Raw genomic sequence first — 26,028 nt, forward strand, 5'->3', positions numbered from 1 at the left:
GAATCAGTTGCTTCAATATTTTCCATAACTGAAGCGGAACGTTGTACTTTAAAAATCCAATTCTTAATTCTTATCTCTTTGAATGCATATGCTGTACTTTTATCGTGGCAAATACTGTACATGTTTTAGCAGTCACCCTCCTTAAAAAATAGGAGGGTGACTGCGCCCTGGCCACCTCTAATAGCCGCTAGTAATAATGTAGAATAAATTTCATGTTTTGAGTAGTTTATAAATTTTTTTTACTAGGTAATTAAAGCAATAATATGATTTTAGGTGGACAACGGTCAATTTGATTTGATTTTTATAAGCTTAGGTCTTGCTTTTGTCTTAAGTGCGTCAAAGAAATGGAAAAACTATTATTGCAAATATCAATTTACCGATTTTTTATAGACAAAAATAGGGTCGACCCCAATTATTCATCTTTATACTTCAAACACATCCTATAATTAAATATTCTTGAATTAACATTTTTTTTAGCTGCTAGATATGTTATTTCGGAAGATAGTCCAATTTCCAAAGTGCCTTCAATATAAATACATACATTCATCAAGCTTAATACAAATATATAATCAAGTATATTTTTATCGAGGTCGACACACCCTTAAACGCACAGTAACTTATTTGTCATTAAAGAATTTAAAGTAATCAATTCGTAAATTTTAATTGAAAAATATTTACTTGTTCATTCAAATGAATCTGTATACATAGATAAACATTTATACAATTATGAGAAGCTGGTTGCCAGCCTTCGAGAGCAGATAAAATATATTATTCTAAATAATTTCTAATCATATTCACAGTCTGAAGAATACGCTTATAATTTAATTATTGATTACAAATAAATCAACGCTAATGAAGATTATCTTATTGTTGTCAATTATCAATTTATTAAAATTATACGAAACGGTACTTCTTTATAGACGAGCATCCTTACAAGTTTGAAAAACTGGTTGCATACCTCACATAATTACGGTAATTTTATAAACATATTTTACTAATTGTTTAAATCTGTTTTTGATTGAATTGAAGTAATATTTCATCTCATGAATGAGTAGAATCAAGAATGTTTTTGTTCAATTGGTTTATTTTGATTTAATTAACATCATTTATAAGACATTAAGTGTTTTCTTTGAAAAATGTTTGTAATATTCAACGTAAACTCCATCGATTGGGTGAGTGACAGGAATTGATCAATATAAAAATGAAAATACACTACGTATCAACAAGGAATTGTTTTGATATTTTTCCGTTTGAATTAATATTACGAGAACGCACTTATCAACCTTCTATCGACCTTAGATGTAGGTGGAACAGTTATTTCAAAATTTCGATTGAGTCACAATTCAAGAAACTATGTTGAAAAACGGTTTATAAAATTAATTGTTCTTTGTTGAGGTAAATGCTCAGGTGTTTCAAAATAGGAACCAAAATGACCATTTAAGTATATAATTGATTTTCATTATATTCCAGCAAGGAAGATAACGATAAAATTATATAGTATAGGAGAAAACAATGTTATAGTAAGGGAGATAATTATATTATATTATATTATAGTACGGGAAACAAAAATATTATAATTATAGAGACTTATGTTTATAAATATTCTTGATTTTAGGTCTCTTCTGTTTCAAAATTAGTTTTTATTTGATAATTTTTTTAAAAGAAACATAAAAATTGACGTTTCAACTTTTTTAAAGTCTTTATCACAATATTTGGACAGATTTTGATAATAAGATTGTGTTTTGGAGGGATTTGTAACAAAAATAAGGCCAGGCTGCAAAGGTCATGAGCTATAAAAGCTATATTCAATTTTTAATATATGATTATCACAAAATATCATAAAATAAAATATAATGTTTTGTAAAAAGTAAACAAAGTCTTTATTGTTATACTAGATCACACAATATTTGTACCAATTTCCTCATCAACAATAATGTTTTCATCTTCTTCATTGTTGAGATCTTCGGCTTCTTCGTTTTCCAAATCTCGACAGATTTTGCTTGACAAGTTTAAGTTCAATAATTTTTCTTCTTTTTTAGCACAATCCTTTTCGATGGATCGAACTTGAAGTGCCACAAGCATGTTTTTTTTGCACTTTTTCAGATTAAGACTTCCAGTTTCCTCAAAATTCTTCATATTCTTCTTGCTTAAGAATAATGTACTTCTTTTTAAAATCTTTCTCGATCAAACAACTCGCAGAAGATCAAGTCAAGTCACGTGACGAAATTAGGCGCTCCCCCTGGCGGATATTGCAACTTAACCTCAACTCTAACCTTAAAATACACTAGGATGTGGCGGGATTTGCTAGAAAATAACAGTTTTAGTGAATTAACTTCTAGTTCTGTATGAATTTTTTTATACAGTCATATATCAAATCATTATAAATCTAATCGTTTTCTGCGAAGTATTTTTTTTCATAAAACAACAATGTCTATAGTATGCAGACAACGTACAAAATGTTTTCAATGATAATTTGAAGTATATATCGTGGTAAAAAAAGGTTTGGCTTTGTTGTTGATTGTAAATTATCGTTTGAAATAATCGAAATCACTAGTAATATTTAAAAATTCCCGATGTATTGTTGATGGGATTGGTTATCAATATTACATTCATTGTTGGTTTCTAACCTGAGTAAACTTTCTGGAGACCTTCAGATTCATCGAACTAAGACAAAAAAAAATCCTATTTAAAACTGGCAGTGAAAATATTGTTAAAACTTTGTTTGTTTGTTAGTTTCAATTGAAAAATGTGGAATAAGTGATTTAATACCAAAATAGGCCTTCAGATCCTTCGTGTTGATAAGGGCTATGTTAGCAGGCACAGAAAAGTTGTTTCGACAATTCTATGAAGGGTTTCAAACGTTTCAAAAGAGTTTTTGGTTAAATGGAATTCATTTCTAATGATTGTTTGGACAAACGCTTACCAAACCCAAGTGCAGATTAATTCAGAGCCCAGTACAAGGTTCCAGAAAGATGTAATGATTAAATGGTTCAAAAAAAACATCATTTTGATAACTCATACGATGTATGGTCACTATGTATGAAGTTTTTTCTCATATCCCTTTTGAATTTGGCCGCTTCTCTTGTTCACAAGTCCATTTCGATGGTTTACAACATTTCTAGCTGGTACTGTTAAGAATAACACAAAACAATAAGCAACATGGAATTGTTGGTCCTTGAAGAGGAGTAAGGAATACAGGCTTCCATATCTTCCAAGATAACTTCTGAAATTTCGTTGGATGCTTCCATGTGGACGATCTAAAGTGCCAAACTTCACGTGGTCTAAATGAAACCTGATGTTCCGAGAGGTTGTATAGATCAGGGTCTGATGTTAGAAACGGTTCTAAGAGGCTAGCAAAGTCACCAGTGTTCATTTAGAAGTTGCGTTTCTGCGTTAATTTCCTCTTGTTTAAAGTCAAATTTTGTGTTGGTTCGTATTGCAAACGTTCACGTTTCGGTCTAATTACTTCGATTTAATTATTTCGAATAAATATAACTTTTCTCGATTTTTATTTTCAGTGTACGCAACTGCGAAAAATAACCTTTCACCTACAGAATTATGGGTAAAGATACCGAATTCTTTCAATGTATCAGTTATTAAACTTGACCCGGTTTCCACACGCTTTATGAAGAATGCATATTTCTTCACAAATATATGAATCAAATTCTAATTAATTTGGTGTAATATTACGAGGATTACGAGACGAATCACGCAAGAAATTTATTTATTAACAGAAATTAATAATTTTGAATTATATGAGAACTGCATTTATTATTGTAGAAAGTTTTATATCACTCAATAAGTCGTTGTTGTCGAATCCGTATGACGTTTATGAAGTATCAACTGTCAAAATACTATATGTCAAATGTCACGACATTTCGATTAGTCAGAAAAATCGAAGCTAAAGATCGGTTTCTAAAAAATCGATTATTCTTCAAGTTTACTTGCGATGTTGCCGGCAATTGAAAAAGTTTTTTTAATATTACAACTGACTGCGATAAATACTGTTCAAATTCTTCGTTTAAGCCCTGAGGAAAACAGAAATGTCGATTTTCAAATGTGTAATATCGATTCAGTACAACATATCGATTTATTTGTCACAAGGAATCGATTCTGAGATTAATCTATTTCGGATCGCAATGTCTATTGTCAATATCAGCTGATGCCAATTTAAATATGGCCGCCGTGAGATGTACGAATAATTCTAACGTAATTTTCTGTGTAGTTTGTGAAGTTATTTGTTGGTTTCTGGATTTAATTATTTTCATTTTTATTGCGAAAGGCCTTGATACTTTAAGAATACTCAAAATGTGGCAACGAATGATTCAAACAAATATTTTGTAAGTCATCAATATAAAGAATGCGGTCCTCGGCGACGATATTTATAAAAGAACGCCGGTCATTCTCCAAAATGATTATCGCGAATTCTCAACTTAATAAAATCATTTCTCGCCGATTATAACAAATCATTCGAACCATCATCACCGAACAAAGCAGTTATATGGTACTTCGGCGGTCAAGTCCGGAGTCTCCGGAATCCCCGGATCGGGTCGCAGTTCTCCGGAGCACCGAAGAATTGTATTCGTTACATGGCGGTGTATCGAATGTCAGTGTGTTGTTAGACTTGTACGAACGCGCATCGGCGCGACACATTAGCGAACGTGCGAGTTCGTGTCCGTGCGAAAGTGTGAAATGTCGTGAGATTTCGGCAGAGATGCGCGCCTCAATGTGCTCCAATAAACTGCTGCTCTATTTTTTTATCGGCGTCCTCACCGTTCCCGTAAGTTTCTTTTACATTATGAAAATATGTCTATGACAACACAATTACACTGTCTGACGCACGTTTCGATAACCGAGGTATCCTCTTCAGAGACTGAAGGCAAACTTTACCTTCGATAACCAAGTTATCGTCTTCAGAGACTGAAGGCAAACTTTACCTTCGATAACCGAGGTATCCTCTTCAGAGACTGAAGGCAAACTTTACCTTCGATAACCAAGTTATCGTCTTCAGAGACTGAAGGCAAACTTTACCTTCGATAACCAAGTTATCGTCTTCAGAGACTGAAGGCAAACTTTACCTTCGATAACCAAGTTATCGTCTACAGAAAGTGAAGGCAAACTTTACCTTCGATAACCAAGTTATCGTCTACAGAAAGTGAAGGCAAACTTTACCTTCGATAACCAAGTTATCGTCTACAGAAAGTGAAGGCAAACTTTACCTTCGATAACCAAGTTATCGTCTTCAGAGACTAAAGGCAAACTTTACCTTCGATAACCAAGTTATCGTCTTCAGAGACTGAAGGCAAACTTTACCTTCGATAACCAAGTTATCGTCTTCAGAGACTGAAGGAAAACTTTACCTTCGATAACCAAGTTATCGTCTTCAGAGACTAAAGGCAAACTTTACCTTCGATAACCAAGTTATCTTCATCAGAGACTAAAGGCAAACTTTACCTTCGATAACCAAGTTATCGTCTTCAGAGACTAAAGGCAAACTTTACCTTCGATAACCAAGTTATCTTCATCAAAGACTAAAGGCAAACTTTACCTTCGATAACCAAGTTATCGTCTTCAGAGACTGAAGGAAAACTTTACCTTCGATAACCAAGTTATCTTCATCAGAGACTAAAGGCAAACTTTACCTTCGATAACCAAGTTATCGTCTTCAGAGACTGAAGGAAAACTTTACCTTCGATAACCAAGTTATCGTCTTCAGAGACTAAAGGCAAACTTTACCTTCGATAACCAAGTTATCTTCATCAGAGACTAAAGGCAAACTTTACCTTCGATAACCAAGTTATCGTCTTCAGAGACTAAAGGCAAACTTTACCTTCGATAACCAAGTTATCGTCTACAGAAAGTGAAGGCAAACTTTACCTTCGATAAACAAGTTATCGTCTTCAGAGACTAAAGGCAAACTTTACCTTCGATAACCAAGTTATTGTCTACAGAAAGTGAAGGCAAACTTTACCTTCGATAACCAAGTTATCGTCTTCAGAGACTGAAGGCAAACTTTACCTTCGATAAACAAGTTATCGTCTTCAGAGACTAAAGGCAAACTTTACCTTCGATAACCAAGTTATCTTCATCAGAGACTAAAGGCAAACTTTACCTTCGATAACCAAGTTATCGTCTTCAGAGACTAAAGGCAAACTTTACCTTCGATAACCAAGTTATCGTCTACAGAAAGTGAAGGCAAACTTTACCTTCGATAAACAAGTTATCGTCTTCAGAGACTAAAGGCAAACTTTACCTTCGATAACCAAGTTATTGTCTACAGAAAGTGAAGGCAAACTTTACCTTCGATAACCAAGTTATCGTCTTCAGAGACTGAAGGCAAACTTTACCTTCGATAAACAAGTTATCGTCTTCAGAGACTAAAGGCAAACTTTACCTTCGATAACCAAGTTATTGTCTACAGAAAGTGAAGGCAAACTTTACCTTCGATAACCAAGTTATCGTCTACAGAAAGTGAAGGCAAACTGAAGGTAAACAGTTTATCTTCAGTCTCTGAAGACGATAATTTGGTTATCGAAACGCGCGTCCGATTTTCAATGTTAACTTTGTTTATTAAATAGTCATATAAAAAGTAAGCTTAAGTATTAAAAGTATAGATCATCGTATACTGTGGTTTTGACCCAGCTCTTTGCAATCTTGGTTAAAACATTATTTGAGACTAGATGCAAAAAATTGTCGCACAGCATTTTCAACATATCTTTGGATTCAATATTTCTCACACAAGAATTACGCATTGGATCTGAATAAATTGTAATCTGACAGTGCAGGCTCTGGACTAAATGCTGCTTGTGGTAGATGTTCAATATCACCAAAATCATCGATCTTATTCCGAAGGAGGTTTAGTATTGTCTTGTCTATTCTCCATTAGGATCAATACACTTTTGCATGCATCAACCACATCTTCAGGTGTAGAGAAACGTAGACCTCGCGATTTATTGATCTGCGGACATCAGAAAAAATCATTGGGTGTTAAACAAGGACTTTACGGCGGTTGATCCATCAATTCGATGTTTTAACTGCTCAAAAACGTTTTTGTTTGAACTGATTGTCGTGGTGGATAATGATTCGTCTTCTGCTACGAGTATCCTCAGAAGGAATCCTCAATATGTGAATAGACTAAGAAGCGTTTACCGTTTAAGAAGTAGAGGGTACAGGAAAGGAAAAAAGAAGGTCTAACTACAAAAATAGATGATAGGACATCGAAAACGAAACCAAGTCTCGAAAACTCAGTTCTTCAACCGTAAAAAGTTGTGGGATCAGCAAAATTTGTTATCTTCTTACTCCATAAAATTTTCATTTAACACTTTGAGATGGAAATTTAGATTTTCCGTTGGATTTTACGTTCGATAAAAAATTTTCTGTTCACTTTAACGTTCCTAGTTCGTATCTTTATAAATTAACAGCGAACAAAATCGATTTTATTTTTATAACACGTTCCATCCTCATAAATTTGATAGAATTAAAGCAGAAAGAAGCACATTAAATGAGATTTACGAATTGTACGAGGTAACTAATAAGGAAATCGATTGTGATGAACGCGCTGTAATTTAAATTCCATTCTTAAACTTGAAAATCGTTAAATTACACATATGTATTAAAAGAAGCAGTTAAATTCGTTTTTTTTGTACGTCAATTAACAACCACGAAACTCTTTCATACGATACATGAAAAAATTACGTGTATCAAGGTAACTGTCAAGGAAAAATTTCAGAATGAAGGTGTGGAAGACGAGATAAAATAACTTTTATCGTTAATCATTACTTTTTATTTAATATAAATGAGATATGCGAGAATAATCACCTCATAGACTATTTATAATATATATATATAAGTATGAAAATCAAAGATTTTCCGTTCTTCAAATGAGAAAACAACTACTTTCCTGGCTAATACCTCGACGAATATTGAATTACAATTCCTCTGAAAAGCCTGATGTCAAACGACCTTTTTGTCGATATTAATATCTCCAATAGCTCGCAATTGCAAGGAGATATTGTAACTACTGACTAGTTTCGATGTTATTACGTCTCATCAGATTGGTGTAACAAACCCTCGATCGGACTTGAGATCCGATCTGAAAACAACGTCAAAGAGCGTCGTTATTTGGTTCATGTGGTTGAATATTCCCCAGCGAACGCTCACTGGCGCCATCCTCAGTTCCAACTGCGAACCATAGGTCAGGTAGCGTAGTCGCCGATAATATAGATTCCGATAGTAAATATCAAAATATATTATTTCTACTACTCACCTATGATATAATTTCGAAAATGTATTGTGTCGTTTTTCAAATGAGAAAACAACTACTTTCTTGGCTAATACCTTGACGAATATTGATTTACATCTTCTCTGAAGATCGTGATGTCAAACGACCTTTTTGTCGATATTAACATCCCCAATGGCTCGCAATTGCAACCCTTCTTATTTATATTTTTTTACATTAAACTCAACTTCTTTTGAACACATTCATTCTAATTATTTTCTTCGAAATTATGAACTAATGCCTTATTCTATAACAAATCCTTCAAATTTCTGATAGCTGCTAAAGATCGAAAAAGTTCAATTCCTGTTTTAGGTTACGTTAATTGACTTTGACAAATCTGTCAAATTTCTAATAGCTGGCAAAGATCGACAAAGTCCAATTACTGTTTTAGGTTACGTTGATTGACTTTGACAAATCTGTCAAATTTTTGATAGCTGGTAAAGTTCGACAAAGTCCAATTACTCTTTTAGGTTACGTTGATTGACTTTGACAAATCTGTCAAATTTCTGATAGCTGGCAAAGATCGACAAAGTCCAATTACTGTTTTAGGTTACGTTGATTGACTTTGACAAATCTGTCAAATTTCTGATAGCTGGTAAAGTTCGACAAAGTCCAATTCCTGTTTCAGGTTATGTTGATGGCATTTGACTTTGACTTATTTTTATTTTATACGATACATTAGTCGATTGAAATATTGTTTGAATGGTAATTTAGACATTTTAATGACGTTTCGGTCTTTTCTTTAGTCCTTTTTCAAAACCAAAGTGTAATTGATCGATGTATATTGGACGTTTTAATTTAAAAACCAAAAATTTTGACGTTTCCACTACTTTCAGACACAGTATAGTCAGTAAATTTCCTCAATTACATCATATCACACTGTTTTAAACCACCGAGATTATGACGTGAGTATTTGTAAGTCATGGAAAGAGCGCGCATAACAAGTTCGTGTATCCCAGATGAATAATGATACAGCTACAGCGTGAATCGGAGGATTATTCAACTGGTCAACTTTACTGCAAGTTAGAATTATATTTGCAGTTGTTCAACAAGGTGTTACAAGGAGAGTGCGAAATGTTAAAAATGGTTTTTTAGATTAGTAACAGAAATTGTATCGCTAGTTCAGATTCTTATTATTCAAATCATGTTTAATATCAATATTCGACTCAAATAGGATCCCTTTCACGGCAGATCTTTTCTAACCTAAAAAGCTAGGTTAGGAGCAGACCCGTTGACGCAAGAGCTTTTGGAAAGGAGTCAGATTTTTTACAAGAGTTACAGCTGGCAACACCGTATTGTTGTAGCGAGATCAGACCATTGTTAAACGATAAACATGATTTGTGAAGATGGTGAAAGACCGTTGAAATATAACCTCACAATTGATAATAATATAACTTAACGCCTTTTCTTGACAATGATCCTAGCCATAACGTCTATCCATAAAAATAGTTTATTTTTTTAAGTGCGTTTGATTTAATACAAGGCGAGTTTAAGTTTATTATTAAATTGTATATTTATAATATTATTTTCGTCGCAAAAATGGTGGGAATCTTTGTGATTGAACCCACTGATCGGAGTTGGTAAGGCGTATCTGCAGACTTAAAAATACGATGAGAAATGATGAAGGAATAACACCCACGGAGAAAGAAAATAATCCACACATGAACGAGAAAATAAAAGTTGTTTTATCTATTTCGTGTGTGAACGTGACAGTTTTAGATAACAGTTCCTCACAATTTATTAATAGTTGCCGTTTGGCTACCTACCGAGTAAGCGCATTTTTGTATCAATAACATTCATTTAACGATAATTGCCCGGTTCACAAAACTTTTCGGAAACTGAATCAAATAGATCACCAATCAGTTGATTGCGAATCCAAACACAGAACGAGTTTCAAATCAGAATTATCGAACTTCGTGTTTTGGTAGATTCAAATTTAAAACTCAAGTTAATTCTAGTACTTTAGTTACTTTTTTTTTGCAGTAAAAGTTTAAAAAATCAATACATCGAAATAAACTATCAGCTGATTGCATTTACCCACTAGTTCTATGACGTTATCTAGATCTGTGATCGAGTTAACTCGATCATAGAAATAGGTTCCATTTTGTCCAACAGTGACATTTATTATTTGACATTGACGTTAATTATTCGTAGTAAATACAAACACTAAATTTATCAAAATTTTAAGTTTAACAATTTGAATTTTGGATAATGTTTGATTTGAAAACGTGCATGTTTAGAAATTGATTTGTGAGTGAGCCAAAGAAATTTATCGTTTGAGCATCGACTTTATAAATGAAGGAGATTCAATGAGACTAATAATAGGTTTGTTCTAATCTGCTAATGTGGACCGTTCTGGTTTGAATGATATTTTCGCGTTACAGTTTTTGCAACAGTACTTGCTATCAGTCAAGCATCTAAAGGACAGTCCCGGAAACAGTTCACAAATTATAGAAACAATATATGGTTCGTTAAACTCGTACAAAAACTAATTTTTTGATAAGTGATGTTTTGTATCTACACCTCGTACATAGAAAGTAAATCGTGTTAACTGGGACAATGTCTAGGAAATAAATTATGTCCAAAAAAAAGTCTTATGATATTATTTCTTAATCTGAAGGTCGTAGATGAAGTTTGTGCAAGAGAAAGCAATTGCATTCTTTAAATGATCGTTTTTGTTGTATTTTTCTTTGGATAATTGCATAACTGAAACACCTACAAATAAATGCCATGTACTTTATCCACTAGAAATCTTCCATTTTGAGGAAGACAAATAACTTCGATGGCGATTTTTTACAAATACCGAATGAGGTAAATAGAACCATGAAAGTTTCATATATTTTAGTTTATTAATGTTAAGATACAATTATTCAAATTTGGACACATTTGTAGTTTGCGTACTTTTTGATATACAGGGTGTTAAGAAAATTGACAGTTTTGAACAGAGACATTCAAATATTTTGATTGTTTTTGATATTTTAGGTTTTTCTAAGTAATTTTTTGTTGTGACTCTTGCGACTCGACCTTCAAGTTGTTTTCTATCGATTGTTTGAAATCGTGTTCAGGGGGTTGAGAGAAAATAATGTTTTTAATCAGAACTATTGAAATATTTTGATTATTCTCGAAATTTCGGTATTTTCTGGTTCACTTTTATAAATTTTTAATCACGTATTTAATCTAAAGGTTGCTTTCTATCTATTCTTTGAATTATATATTTTTTTCATGTACAGGGTGTTGAGAAACTTATGATATTCATCACTAACAATGAGAAGTGTGAATATTTTGTACTTCTGCTGTTTTTGACTTAATCAACCAATTGAATACACGATATATTTTACGTTTTGTACTAATTACTTTCAATTACATAGTTTCTTATGTACAGGGGGTTGAGAAAATGATGGTTTTAATGAAATCTATTGGAATAATTTGATTTTTTTTCGAAATTTCGGTATTTTCTGGTTCATTTTTATAAATTTCTAATCACGTATTCAATCTAAAGGTTGCTTTCTATCTATTCTTTGAATTATATATTTTTTTCATGTACAGGGTGTTGAGAAACTTATGATATTCATCACTAACAATGAAAAGTGTGAATATTTTGTATTTCTGCTGTTTTTGACTCAATCAACCAATTGAATAAACGATATATTTTACGTTTTATACTAATTACTTTCAATTACATAGTTTCTTATGTACAGGGGGTTGAGAAACTTATGATATTCATCACTAACAATGAAGTTTCATATCTTTTAGTTTATTAATGTTAAGATACAATTATTTATATCTGGACACATCGCATTTGTAGTTTACGTACTTTATGATGTACCGGGTGATAAGAAAATTGATAGTTATGATGGGAAACATTCAAATAATTCGATTGTTTTTGATATTTTAGATTTTTCTAAGTAATTTTATCAATTTATGATTATAATTCGATCTTCAAGTTGTTTTTAATCGATTCTTTGATCATCATGTACAGAGTATTCAAAAACTTCACAGTTTCCATCAGTAACAACGAAACTTTTTGATATTAATATATTTTATACGGAATTTATTGATATTATTACCGAATTTTCGTTAATTTTTTTTTTGTAAAAATAGTCTAGAAATGTTTTAACAATAAGTTAATTGAAGGAAAACCGTTTGAATAATTCAATAATTATAAAAATGATGAACAATAGGTGAATAAAAACATGTTCTTGAAATAATTACTAATAATTATAAATCTATAATTCCAATCTAATATATCTACATATAGAAATAACAGAATTTCGAAATAGTTTAGCATGTGGAGGTCAATCTAACATCGATAATTGTATGAAGGGAGGCCGTAGATTGTATAACTACAACATCGATTAAATCAAAAATACTAATCGTTTAGTTATAATTTTTTCAATTTCATACATTTTTCCTTTAGAACCTTATTAGTATGTGGTACGCCGAGGTTTCCGTCTCTTCCTCTATCTATGCAAAACGTTGATATACGAGGGTTGTTACGTAAATTTTGAGATAGATAAATAAAAATCAATACACAATAATACACTTTGGCATGTGTTTAACCAATTGTCGCAGAATTTTTTCCGTTTCTATATCAACAGCTTCTTCAGGTGTAGGAAAACGTTGATCTCGTAATTTATTTTGGATCTGCGGGAATAAGAAGAAATCATTGGGTGCCAAATAAGGACTATACGGTGGATGACTCATCAATTCGATGTTTTGACTGTTCAATAACGTTTTTGTTTGAATTGATCTGCCAGAGATCATATTTTCATAAGAAACAATGAAAAGTGTGAATATTAATTATTATTAATAGATTCTTTCAATTACATAAGTTGTAGTATACGAGGGGTTCAGAAAATGATGGTTTTTTTCAGAACTATTGGAATATTTTGATTATTTTCTGGTTCATTTTTATAAATTTTCAATCACGTATTTAATCTAAAGGTTGATTTCTATCGATTATTTGAATTATATATTTTTTTCATGTACAGGGTGTTGAGAAACTTATGATATTCATTACTAACAATGAAAAGTGTGAATATTTTGTAATTTTGTAGTTTTTGGCTCAATCAACCAATTGAATACACGATATATTTCAAATTTTGTACTAAATACTTTCAATTACATAAGTTGTAGTATACGAGGGGTTCAGAAAATGATGATTTTTATCAGAACTATTGGAATATTTTGATTATTTTCGAAATTTCTGTATTTTCTGGTTCATTTTTATAAATTTTTAATCACGTATTCAATCTAAAGGTTGCTTTCTATCTATTCTTTGAATTATATATTTTTTTCATGTACAGGGTGTTGAGAAACTTATGATATTCATTACTAACAATGAAAAGTGTGAATATTTTGTAATTTTGTAGTTTTTGGCTTAATGAACCAATTGAATGCACGATATATTTTAAATTTTGTACTAAATACTTTCAATTACATAAGTTGTAGTATACGAGGGGTTCAGAAAATGATAGTTTTTATCAGAACTATTGGAATATTTTAATTATTTTCGAAATTTCGGTATTTTCTGGTTCATTTTATAAATTTTTAATCACGTATTCAATCTAAAGGTTGCTTTCTATCGATTCTTTGATTTAATTTTTTCCCTCATATACAGGGTGTTGAGAAACCTATTTTATTTATCATTAACAATGAAAAGTGTGAATATTTTATAATTTTGTAGTTTTTGGCTCAATCAACCAATTGAATAAACGATATATTTTAAATTTTGTACTAAATACTTTCAATTACACAGGTTGTAGTATACGAGGGGTTCAGAAAATGATGGTTTTTATCAGAACTATTGGAATATTTTGATTATTTTCGAAATTTCGGTATTTTCTGGTCCATTTTTATAAATTTTTAATAACGTAGTTAATCTAAAGGTTGCTTTCTATCTATTCTTTGAATTATATATTTTTTTCATGTACAGGGTGTTGAGAAACTTATGATATTCATCACTAACAATGAATATTTTGTAATTTTGTAGTTTTTGGCTCAATCAACCAATTGAATAAACGATATATTTTAAATTTTGTACTAAATACTTTCAATTACATAAGTTGTAGTATACGAGGGGTTCAGAAAATGATGGTTTTTATCAGAACTATTGGAATATTTTGATTATTTTCGAAATTTCGGTATTTTCTGGTTCATTTTTATAAATTTTTAATCACGTATTCAATCTAAAGGTTGCTTTCTATCTATTCTTTGAATTATATATTTTTTTCATGTACAGGGTGTTGAGAAACTTATGATATTCATTACTAACAATGAAAAGTGTGAATATTTTGTAATTTTGTAGTTTTTGGCTTAATGAACCAATTGAATGCACGATATATTTCAAATTTTGTACTAAATACTTTCAATTACATAAGTTGTAGTATACGAGGGGTTCAGAAAATGATAGTTTTTATCAGAACTATTGGAATATTTTAATTATTTTCGAAATTTCGGTATTTTCTAGTTCATTTTATAAATTTTTAATCACGTATTCAATCTAAAGGTTGCTTTCTATCGATTCTTTGATTTAATTTTTTCCCTCATATACAGGGTGTTGAGAAACCTATTTTATTTATCATTAACAATGAAAAGTGTGAATATTTTGTAATTTTGTAGTTTTTGGCTTAATGAACCAATTGAATGCACGATATATTTTAAATTTTGTACTAAATACTTTCAATTACATAAGTTGTAGTATACGAGGGGTTCAGAAAATGATAGTTTTTATCAGAACTATTGGAATATTTTAATTATTTTCGAAATTTCGGTATTTTCTAGTTCATTTTATAAATTTTTAATCACGTATTCAATCTAAAGGTTGCTTTCTATCGATTCTTTGATTTAATTTTTTTCCTCATGTACGGGGTGTTGAGAAACTTATGATTTTCATGAATTACAATGAAAGTGTGAAGATTTGATAATTTTGTAGGTTTTCGCTAAATCACCCCAACAATTCGATGTTTTGACTGTTTTTGTTTGAATTGATCTGTCGTTGTGAAAGTTGATTCGTCTTTCGAGATTTGTGTCTCTGATTTTTTCGAACACTTCTAGCAAACAAATGCTGTTGTACCATTTAGAATAAAACGTTCCACGTGGCTCTAATGTCCAGTTATTTCGATAAAATTGGCCACCTATCGTTTTATTTTATTTTATAGACGTCATAGAAATCCATCGCACGGAAATATTAACGATTTAATAGGATTTTTTGACAAAAGAGAATGGTAATTATATACTTTCGCGGTTGCCTCGTTTTTTGGCTCTAGAAAATCGAAAAATTATCCGATTTCCATGAATTTTTTTTAAATTCTTCATTTTTACGGCGAATTTATGAATAAAAATAGTTCGAATGGTTTTATGACTTTAAAATCTCTTTAACAGTCAATTTTAGTAAGATACCAGTTTTTTTATGGTGGAAATTTTCAATTTTTAAAGTTAACTTTCAATATTGTACATTTAATTACAATAAGTGATTTTAAGAATGTTTTTGTTACTTGATAATAAATGTACAAACGATTATATGTGAGAAAAAGTCAATTTTAAGGAAAATTTTTATTATTTTTTATTGTAAAAACATGAAAAATCAACATTTTTGCACAAATTTTTTTTCAATTTGTTCATTTTTTTGTGTAGATTATGAAAAAAAATATGACAACTTCATTTGACTATTTGGAAAAAAGTTATAAACAATTATACGTGAATAAGTGCATTTTCATGAACATTTAAAGCCCTGAAACCGATATAAGTTTTAATTTTTTTTAATTCCCATAATTTTTTTCGTAAATCTGCTGTAAAAACGAAGATTTAAAAAAAAAATTCATCGAAATCGGATGATTATTCGATTTTCTAGAGCCAAAAAACTAAAGTTTAAAATAACCATTAAAAATGTCAAAATTTATGATGTCAGATTTGACAGAGTTACATCAGTGTTGCCATATTTCAAAACTTAATTCGAAGTGTTTCAAACTTTAAACTACAGAGTATAGTATATATTATATACTACACTCTTTTTTACTTTTATTGCTTTTTATTTAAAGTGAAAACATGAAAAATTATTTTAGTACGTATCAAACTAGTTATTTTATCGTAGTTTACCTAGTCAAAAAATTTTTGACATAAATAATTTTAATCTAAAACTCAACCGTAAATTTCTGTATATTACAGATTTATGCGAAATATCAGCAAGTTATTGTCTACTTTAAGCATTTCCAAGACACAAATAACAAAAAAAGTAAAAAGTAGTAGCTTCGTTATGTTTATTATAGCCAAAATTAGCGATAAAACTTTTACTAAATACTCATGCGTCTGTCATAAATTTTATTTATGATAATTATTTTCTCGAGAACTGGTTTTATCGCGTTTACAATGTTCTTTATATCATATAAAGTAGTACCATTCAGTTCTCTAAGTGATAATGGAAAATAAAGCGGCAGGTAGATATTGAATTTTAGATATTGATATACAGGGTGTCCCACGACGAGTTAAAACTATCTGTATATCTGTATATGGCAAAATACTTGTAGTAAAATCATGAAAATTTCTACGTTTGGGTTTTCGAATACGATCTTTTTAACTAGAATATTTTCAAAGATGGACGACTTCCGGTTCTACCGGAAGTCGACTGTAACTTTGTTATTTTAAATAAAATACCCTGTCTATTAATACATTTTTGAAATCTACGTAAAATTTTAGTATATTTTTGTCTAAAAAGTTTTTTTGAAAAATTCATACTTTTTGAGTTATTAATTTTTTTACATAAAATTTAACCGTTGCAGACCCTTATAAATTATTTTTTTACGAAGATACCCTTAAAAATATGAAAATAGTTTCTATTCGGTTGATTATAGCAAGATCAGACGTATTTGAATCTATGTTTATAATTTTTTCATTTTATACAGGGTGTGTATGAAGTTTAACTTCATAAATATCAAATTTCTTTATTTTTTCAAATAGAACCACCCGGTTTTTTTTATTTTAGAGAATTAGAGATAACTGAAAGAGAAATTTCACAATATCAGCAAGACAACAATTGAAGATGGAGTATTTATTTGTTCACAAATATAGAAACTAATAAAAGATACAAACTTTTAAGGACAGTTGAATGATGTAGAAAAAGTCGCCTGGAAATATTTTGTGAATGTTGTCCAAAATTTCCATAAAGCGGAAAATAACAACGAGCAAAAGCTTTTGGATGTAATATGTTTTCAAAACTGATGATCTGGATCTCTTCCTCGAGAATTTGAGAACTATAACTGATCAAAGATTTCATCAGGACATTTCCTTAATAGAAAAGTGCTATCGAGAGAAAATCTTCAGGAAAGCTAGTAGATTACTCTTGGAGACTTAGAAGGAACCTACCAGAAGTCAAAAATTCACGAAAATCCAGCTGTTTTTTGTAAATTGTAAACATTGTAAATGTCCACGATCCCACCAACAATCCAATAAATACTAATACAACTATAGTCGATGTTATTTCTTTGAACTCGTTAAATGTTGTATCAAAGCATCAATAACAATGTAGCTTCTTCTTTACTTCAAATTAATAATTCTCACAGTTGTACTTCTAATATTATTATTACAAAATAAAAATTGATAAAAGTTTCTTTAAGTCTACGGACGTGGAAAAACTTTTAAATGAAGCTCGTGAGTAAAGTAGGTTAAACCGTATTATTTCACTCACTTACTTGCATAAAAAACTATTTTTTTTGTAATTTTTCATAAAAATATTTGTCTTGTTGTCACACAAAAATCTGATGGGCCAATTTCCATTGATATTTTATTGTTTAGTGGCCATAGAAAATTTGTTATGACAAAAAAAAGTTGTTGCCAAGTGGAATTAAACTTTTAAGTAGGTATCTAAAAATTTAAAATATTAAAGTAAAATTCGGAAAGCATTTGCTCTTAATAAATAAAAGAAATCTGGTTCTGTGGCATTCCGACCAATTTATAACAGTAAGAAAATAATATATTATTTCAATATAACCTCTAATTGGCATTATAAAAAGTTACTAGTGTATTTTTAATTAGTTGAATGACTATGTGACGCAAATGATTTAGATCGAAGATAATGTAAATGAGACGAATTCAAACGATCAAATAAATAATTGGCTCCACCTTAATAGGACGAAAAATTACGTAACTCGATAACAGAAACAAGTTTTGCTTAGTCCAAGAAAAAACTATTGTCATTAGTCGGTGGAAAAAAAACGCCACCTTCCAATAATAACTAATAACTCGTCAGTACAATTATTAATAATATTGTATTGGATATGTCATTTTCGTTGTCATTATCAGCTTGAATATTATCTACAATTTCTTAATAAGGTCTTTCTCCCTCTTATTTCACCCCTTATCATTTCTGTAGATCCATCTATGGATCTACCGATCTCTTTTCCAAAATTTCTCCCTCTATGATCATTTTTTTCAAGCAGCTTTTCGAAAAATATCTAGGATTTTCTTTCGGCGATTTGAAATGTCTATATTTTCTACGCCCATGTCTGTAAACGTCAAAAATCGCACTGTCAACATTCCTTCTAAATGACAGTTTTCTACGCCCATGTCTGGAAACGTCAAAAATCGCACTGTCAACATTCATTATAAATGACATTTAACGATGACGTAATGAGATCTCATAGCATACACGTGCGTTTTGAGAAGAAAACTTCTTGATTTAAATAAATTGCAATCAAATTTTTATTTACGTAAGACTTTAATTGGTCTATTTACACAAATTTAGTCAATTAAAAAACATAAAATCTTTTAGCATCAGCGAGAAATATTTAGTATTGAAAGAGTGATGCCCCTAAATGTAGGCAGCACATTATGCAATTTCTTTAAAAATTGCAGACGTTTTCTTAAGTAGCATGCTATAAAAATAAATGTCACGTCAATTATATCGCACAATCGATTTATAATAATTGTTTAATTATTATCAACAACTATTATAATAAAGTTTAAGTATAGTATGTTAAATCTTGATACCTGATACCTGAACCTGAACCTGATACATCTCTTGACTCTATTTTTATGTCTGACTCTCATAGAGGACGCTAGTTACACGGTTCGTTCCAAATGGTATTGACAGTAGTCAGAATGACAGTTGACAGACAGCAGACGACCTTGGAGGCAGAAGTTGAGGTAAATTCATTTTCTCGGCTATTAGTTTGGTTGTTTATTGATGTTTATAATGTAATTTTCCTTTTTTCTACCATACCAGACTTTGTAAAATCTCTTGAAATCAAGTGGGGATTTTGGCTACCCTTGTGAAGATGTACAAAAGAACGTCGTACCCAAAACAAGTGATGCAGTATCTTGAAAAGAGAAAATAACAAAAACTGGATTGTTCTCGATAAAACCACCACAAATTTGAAAAATTAATTGGACAATTATTTGCTGTAGGACGAATAACTTTTGGTCGATAATATTGATAGTTTCTTCATCATTATCGTCGATTTCATCTAGTGCAAATCTTCAATCATTATACCAAAACCTTTGTAATGTCGTTAAAACGTAAACAATTTGAAAAAGTAAGGTTATTATCCTCTGTTTTATTTCAAACTACTTCCTGACGCTGATGCCATCTATGAAAAGTGAAAAGAAACGTTTAAAGTGACGTTTGACGTTTAAACTTCATTTTAGGGCCGGAAGTCTACATGTAACTGTCTGATATCGATAATGCATATACATAAAACATATTTAAATAGTGTTATGGAAATCAAAACATTTTATAAAAATTAACAAATACTATTTTACTTCAAAGGATATAATTTATTGAACACGTTGGTGGATATTTGTATGCAATAATTCAATTTTTTTCTCGTATTTCCATAATTAATAACGGACAGGAATGTATTCTGCATTAAAAATGCAACAATAAAATGATTTTATAATTTATTTTAATGTCAAGTTTATAATATATGATACGTCAATTTATTTATTAATAATAATACGACAAAAAAGTTCTTGACTTGAAAGAGCATGACTATCGAATGGAATTGATGATCTGGCTGACGAAAGAAAAGCCTTAAGCCTTGAAAAAAGAATCTCCAGTCGTATCGTTACAGATAAGTCAAAATTTTCAAAAGAAAAATAAATGTATCAAACTGAGAGTAAAAAATACTACAACTGAGCGCAGTAAAAACTGGGTCCAGGTAGATCACCCATCAGATGATTGCGGATCCTAATCCAGAACGAATAAAATCACAGTTTCCGAACGTCGCATTCAATTTTCGGAGGAAATTTCGAATTTAAAACACGACCTTTTGATTTCTATTACTTTTTAATGCGTTAATTCAAGCTTGGGTACTGGACAATATGTTTGGACTCGGTTGCGACACAAAACTAACAATCACTTACATGATTTTTTGGTTTGGTAATTTTTTTCTTGATGAGAGTACTTACAGCAAAATCATCACAAAGTTCGTGTGACAAAAATAGTCAGTTAACCTCGGAAATCCTCCAGGAAGGACTACAAATAAATTACCCAGGATTTTCATATTTAATGTTTGTATTTTCAAATTTACATTAATAAATTTTAATATTTTTTTCGTAATATGAATGCTGAAATATTTGCTACTTGGTTACGAAGTCAAAAAGTCGTACTGCGGTATTTTATCGAATATTTTAAAGTAGTTTGATTCAGTTGGAAATCATGTTAATATTATAACATCCAAAATGTATATTTAGCAGTAGATTCTGAAGATTAATAATAATTTTATCTATTAAAGAATGTCGAACACGACAGTACCACATGTCATGGGCACGGTACTCCCCCGCTACTGCCGTAATATCACGGTACCACACCGGAAACAGTACTACTTGTTCGAGTTGGTGCTGTTTTATCGACAAGGTCGTCCAGTCTGCTCTAGTTCTTTATGAAATTTTATCAGAGGCGGAGTACAGTTGATATTTTTTCTAAGCAACGGCGCTCCTCTAATTTATTTAATTAATTTGAAAAAAATTCTTATTCGGACTTAACTTCCGGTGAAATCTAACAGATGACGTCGTTATTTTTGAAATTCCCGCAATTATTTCGTGCGCAGGTAATTAGGCGCAGTAATATCCGCCATTTTGCTTAGGAACCAACAATTTTCGATTCTTCAACTTTGAAACTTTGTATCTCAAAAACCATCGAATGTAGTACGTTCCTGATTTATTTTTTAATAGTTTGAACCTTTGAACGTACTTTTTTGAAATATTAACTTGATATTTCAAGTAATTTGGTCTGTACGATTTTAAGAATACATTAGGAACCAACAATTTTCGATTCTTCAACTTTGAAACTTTGTATCTCAAAAACCATCGAATGTAGTACGTTCCTGATTTATTTTTTAATAGTTTGAACCTTTGAACGTACTTCTTTGAAATATTAACTTGATATTTCAAGTAATTTGGTCTGCACGATTTTAAGAATACATTAGGAACCAACAATTTTCGATTCTTCAACTTTGAAGCTCTGTATCTCAAAAACCATCGAATGTAGTACGTTCCTGATTTATTTTTTAATAGTTTGAACCTTTGAACGTACTTCTATGAAATATTAACTTGATATTTCAAGTAATTTGGTCTGTACGATTTTAAGAATACATTAGGAACCAACAATTTTCGATTCTTCAACTTTGAAACTTTGTATCTCAAAAACCATCGAATGTAGTACGTTCCTGATTTATTTTTTAATAGTTTGAACCTTTGAACGTACTTCTTTGAAATATTAACTTGATATTTCAAGTAATTTGGTCTGTACGATTTTAAGAATACATTAGGAACCAACAAACCAACAAAACTAAACGTTTGATTTCGATGATTTGAAGAATTTCCAAGTTCTAAATCAGCCATTACTCGCGAATAGTATAATCAAATTTGACCAGGACTGACGAAAAAAAATTTTTCATACACTTGTTGTGGCCTCTTTTGAAAATAAACAATGAGAAGTTTAACGAACGTCTGATAAAAATTCATTGTAAGTAATTTACAAGTTACCGATTATTGTCAACAAGAGGTGTGTCTTTCAACACTTATTTCTGCATTAATATGATCCTGTTCGATGATAAATACGACCATGTATAAGTCGTTTACAAAGTAGGAGGCACTTTCCAGTAAATACGCCCTCAAATTATTGCGAAATGTTGGAAAAGATGATATCGATTTCCAAGTGATTGTGCATTTTTTGGCATTGTCAAATATTGAGCCTTCAACTAATTCTGAACGTGGACCTTTCTGAAATTGGACAAGAATCTTATAAGGATTCAATGGAAATTAGGGCATTAGATATGGTCCTATTAAGTGTAGTGTTTATAAACAGAAGAAGGGTCTAGTACTGAGCCTTGGGGCACTCCACATTCTATTGGCTTGCAAGAATACGTTGTATCAACCCTTATAAGCTGACTTCTGTTGATAAGGTACGACTTAAACCATGCTAGAGGTATTCCCTTGAAAACGTAGTACTGCAGTTGATTAAAATAAAATGATTAACACAATCGAAAGCCTTGGAAAAATCACAGAAAGTTGTTGCGGTGAAGTGGTGGTTATTTAAGATGGAGTAGACATTATTTAGGAGAGAGGATGTGTATTTGTTACTTAAAAAACTAAGTTGATGGGTAGTAAGTATTTTATATTTAAACACGAATGATAAAAGCTTCTTTTTGACCAATCTTTCAATGATTTTAGATAACGTGGTAAAGAGTGCAATTGGGCTATAATTCGATGCTTGGTTTTTATCTCTTCATAAGTAAGAAAAAAAAAATAATGTGATTCAACACAAATAAAGGTTATTTTATGGTATTCATCAACTTTTTCACGATTTTTTTTTGCTTTTTCTAATAAATAACAACTCGTGATTAATGTTGGCCGAATTTACCGCACCAAAAGGTCTTCGGGATTTTTATTACCACATATAAAAACCGTATAACAAAGTTGATTCATTCTTCTAAGAAAATTGTCACTATAACTTTTTGTTTACTATGATTAATTAAAGATACGGAAGTTGTTAATTCTACAACAAACTATTGGATGAAATTTGACATCTGTCATTTGACAAATGACACATAACTCTTAATATAAGAACCAAATTGATTGTTGTCATTATTTCTTCGTATGACATTCTCAAATTAACGTTTTATAACCTATAAATCCCATTCCGAAGACTGTCTGAATGATTTCTACCATTGAACGATTGAATAAATTGGAACTCAATCTATAATAAACGCGAACATAAATCACCACTACAAAAGCCTGTTGTTTATATTGTCTACCTCGTAGGTTAATAACAACAAATTATGGTAAAATGAAATTTGTCACCATTTATTGTGAGTTTTTGCATAATTTGATATTGAAAATAAACCAATGCATTCAAAGCATGGTAACATTTTAAAAATACGATACATCTTTTCCAATTACATTCAAGTCACTGAAATGCAATAAATAACAATCATTAAACGTACAAGTCGAGTCTAAAATAAAGCTGTGTGTATATACTTTGAGTTAATTCAGTACTAGTGAAATCATGGCATGTATCATGTTTCAAAATGATTAATGGCACTAGATGCTATGCAATTTATTAATTTTTAATTGTCCTATGGATATAAATTACAATAGTAACGAACAGACAGACAGTTTAACAAACATAAAAAAAACGGGTTTGTTTCCCATCCATACAACATAACCTTTAATAAAAACTTATATTTAATTAAAGATGGCGTATTGAAAATAAGAAAAGAAGATTTGACGTTATCAAGTAGGTTATCTATTCGACTTATATATCTTTTGACAGATTTGACATATTAAAGTAGGTTATCTACTCGTCTTATATATCTTTTGACAGATTTGACATATTAAAGTATGTTATCTACTCGTCTTATATATCTTTTGACAGATTTGACATATTAAAGTATGTTATCTACTCGTCTTATATATCTTTTGACAGATTTGACATATTAAAGTAGGTTATCTACTCGTCTTATATATCTTTTGACAGATTTGACATATTAAAGTAGGTTATCTACTCGTCTTATATATCTTTTGACAGATTTGACATATTAAAGTAGGTTATCTACTCGTCTTATATATCTTTTGACAGATTTGACATATTAAAGTAGGTTATCTACTCGTCTTATATATCTTTTGACAGATTTGACATATTAAATTAGGTTATCTACTCGTCTTATATATCTTTTGACAGATTTGACATATTAAATTAGGTTATCTACTCGTCTTATATATCTTTTGACAGATTTGACATATTAAAGTAGGTTATATACTCGTCTTATATATCTTTTGACAGATTTGACATATTAAAGTAGGTTATCTACTCGTCTTATATATCTTTTGACAGATTTGACATATTAAAGTAGGTTATCTACTCGTCTTATATATCTTTTGACAGATTTGACATATTAAAGTATGTTATCTACTCGTCTTATATATCTTTTGACAGATTTGACATATTAAAGTATGTTATCTACTCGTCTTATATATCTTTTGACAGATTTGACATATTAAAGTAGGTTATCTACTCGTCTTATATATCTTTTGACAGATTTGACATATTAAAGTAGGTTATCTACTCGTCTTATATATCTTTTGACAGATTTGACATATTAAAGTAGGTTATCTACTCGTCTTATATATCTTTTGACAGATTTGACATATTAAAGTAGGTTATCTACTCGTCTTATATATCTTTTGACAGATTTGACATATTAAAGTAGGTTATCTACTCGTCTTATATATCTTTTGACAGATTTGACATATTAAAGTAGGTTATCTACTCGTCTTATATATCTTTTGACAGATTTGACATATTAAAGTAGGTTATCTACTCGTCTTATATATCTTTTGACAGATTTGACATATTAAAGTAGGTTATATACTCGTCTTATATATCTTTTGACAGATTTGACATATTAAAGTAGGTTATCTACTCGTCTTATATATCTTTTGACAGATTTGACATATTAAAGTAGGTTATCTACTCGTCTTATATATCTTTTGACAGATTTGACATATTAAAGTATGTTATCTACTCGTCTTATATATCTTTTGACAGATTTGACATATTAAAGTATGTTATCTACTCGTCTTATATATCTTTTGACAGATTTGACATATTAAAGTAGGTTATCTACTCGTCTTATATATCTTTTGACAGATTTGACATATTAAAGTAGGTTATCTACTCGTCTTATATATCTTTTGACAGATTTGACATATTAAAGTAGGTTATCTACTCGTCTTATATATCTTTTGACAGATTTGACATATTAAAGTAGGTTATCTACTCGTCTTATATATCTTTTGACAGATTTGACATATTAAAGTAGGTTATCTACTCGTCTTATATATCTTTTGACAGATTTGACATATTAAAGTAGGTTATCTACTCGTCTTATATATCTTTTGACAGATTTGACATATTAAAGTAGGTTATCTACTCGTCTTATATATCTTTTGACAGATTTGACATATTAAATTAGGTTATCTACTCGTCTTATATATCTTTTGACAGATTTGACATATTAAAGTAGGTTATCTACTCGTCTTATATATCTTTTGACAGATTTGACATATTAAAGTATGTTATCTACTCGTCTTATATATCTTTTGACAGATTTGACATATTAAAGTAGGTTATCTACTCGTCTTATATATCTTTTGACAGATTTGACATATTAAAGTAGGTTATCTACTCGTCTTATATATCTTTTGACAGATTTGACGTATTAAAGTAGGTTATCTACTCGTCTTATATATCT

At 30.4% G+C, this 26,028-nt stretch overlaps 1 protein-coding gene across 1 annotated transcript in view; it reads left to right on the top strand.

The window, feature by feature from the left end:
* Positions 1–4,612: 4,612 nt before the first annotated feature.
* Positions 4,613–26,028, top strand: part of LOC130897913 (uncharacterized) — a 48,217-nt gene continuing 26,801 nt past the window's right edge. Inside the window, exon 1 of the mRNA XM_057806896.1 lies at positions 4,613–4,780. Coding sequence (XP_057662879.1) covers positions 4,715–4,780 — 66 coding nt within the window. The 5' untranslated portion in view covers positions 4,613–4,714. The remainder of the gene's footprint in view (positions 4,781–26,028) is intronic.

Source organism: Diorhabda carinulata, chromosome 9 (genome assembly GCF_026250575.1).
Source record: "Diorhabda carinulata isolate Delta chromosome 9, icDioCari1.1, whole genome shotgun sequence".
NCBI classification, from domain to species: Eukaryota; Metazoa; Arthropoda; class Insecta; order Coleoptera; family Chrysomelidae; genus Diorhabda; species Diorhabda carinulata.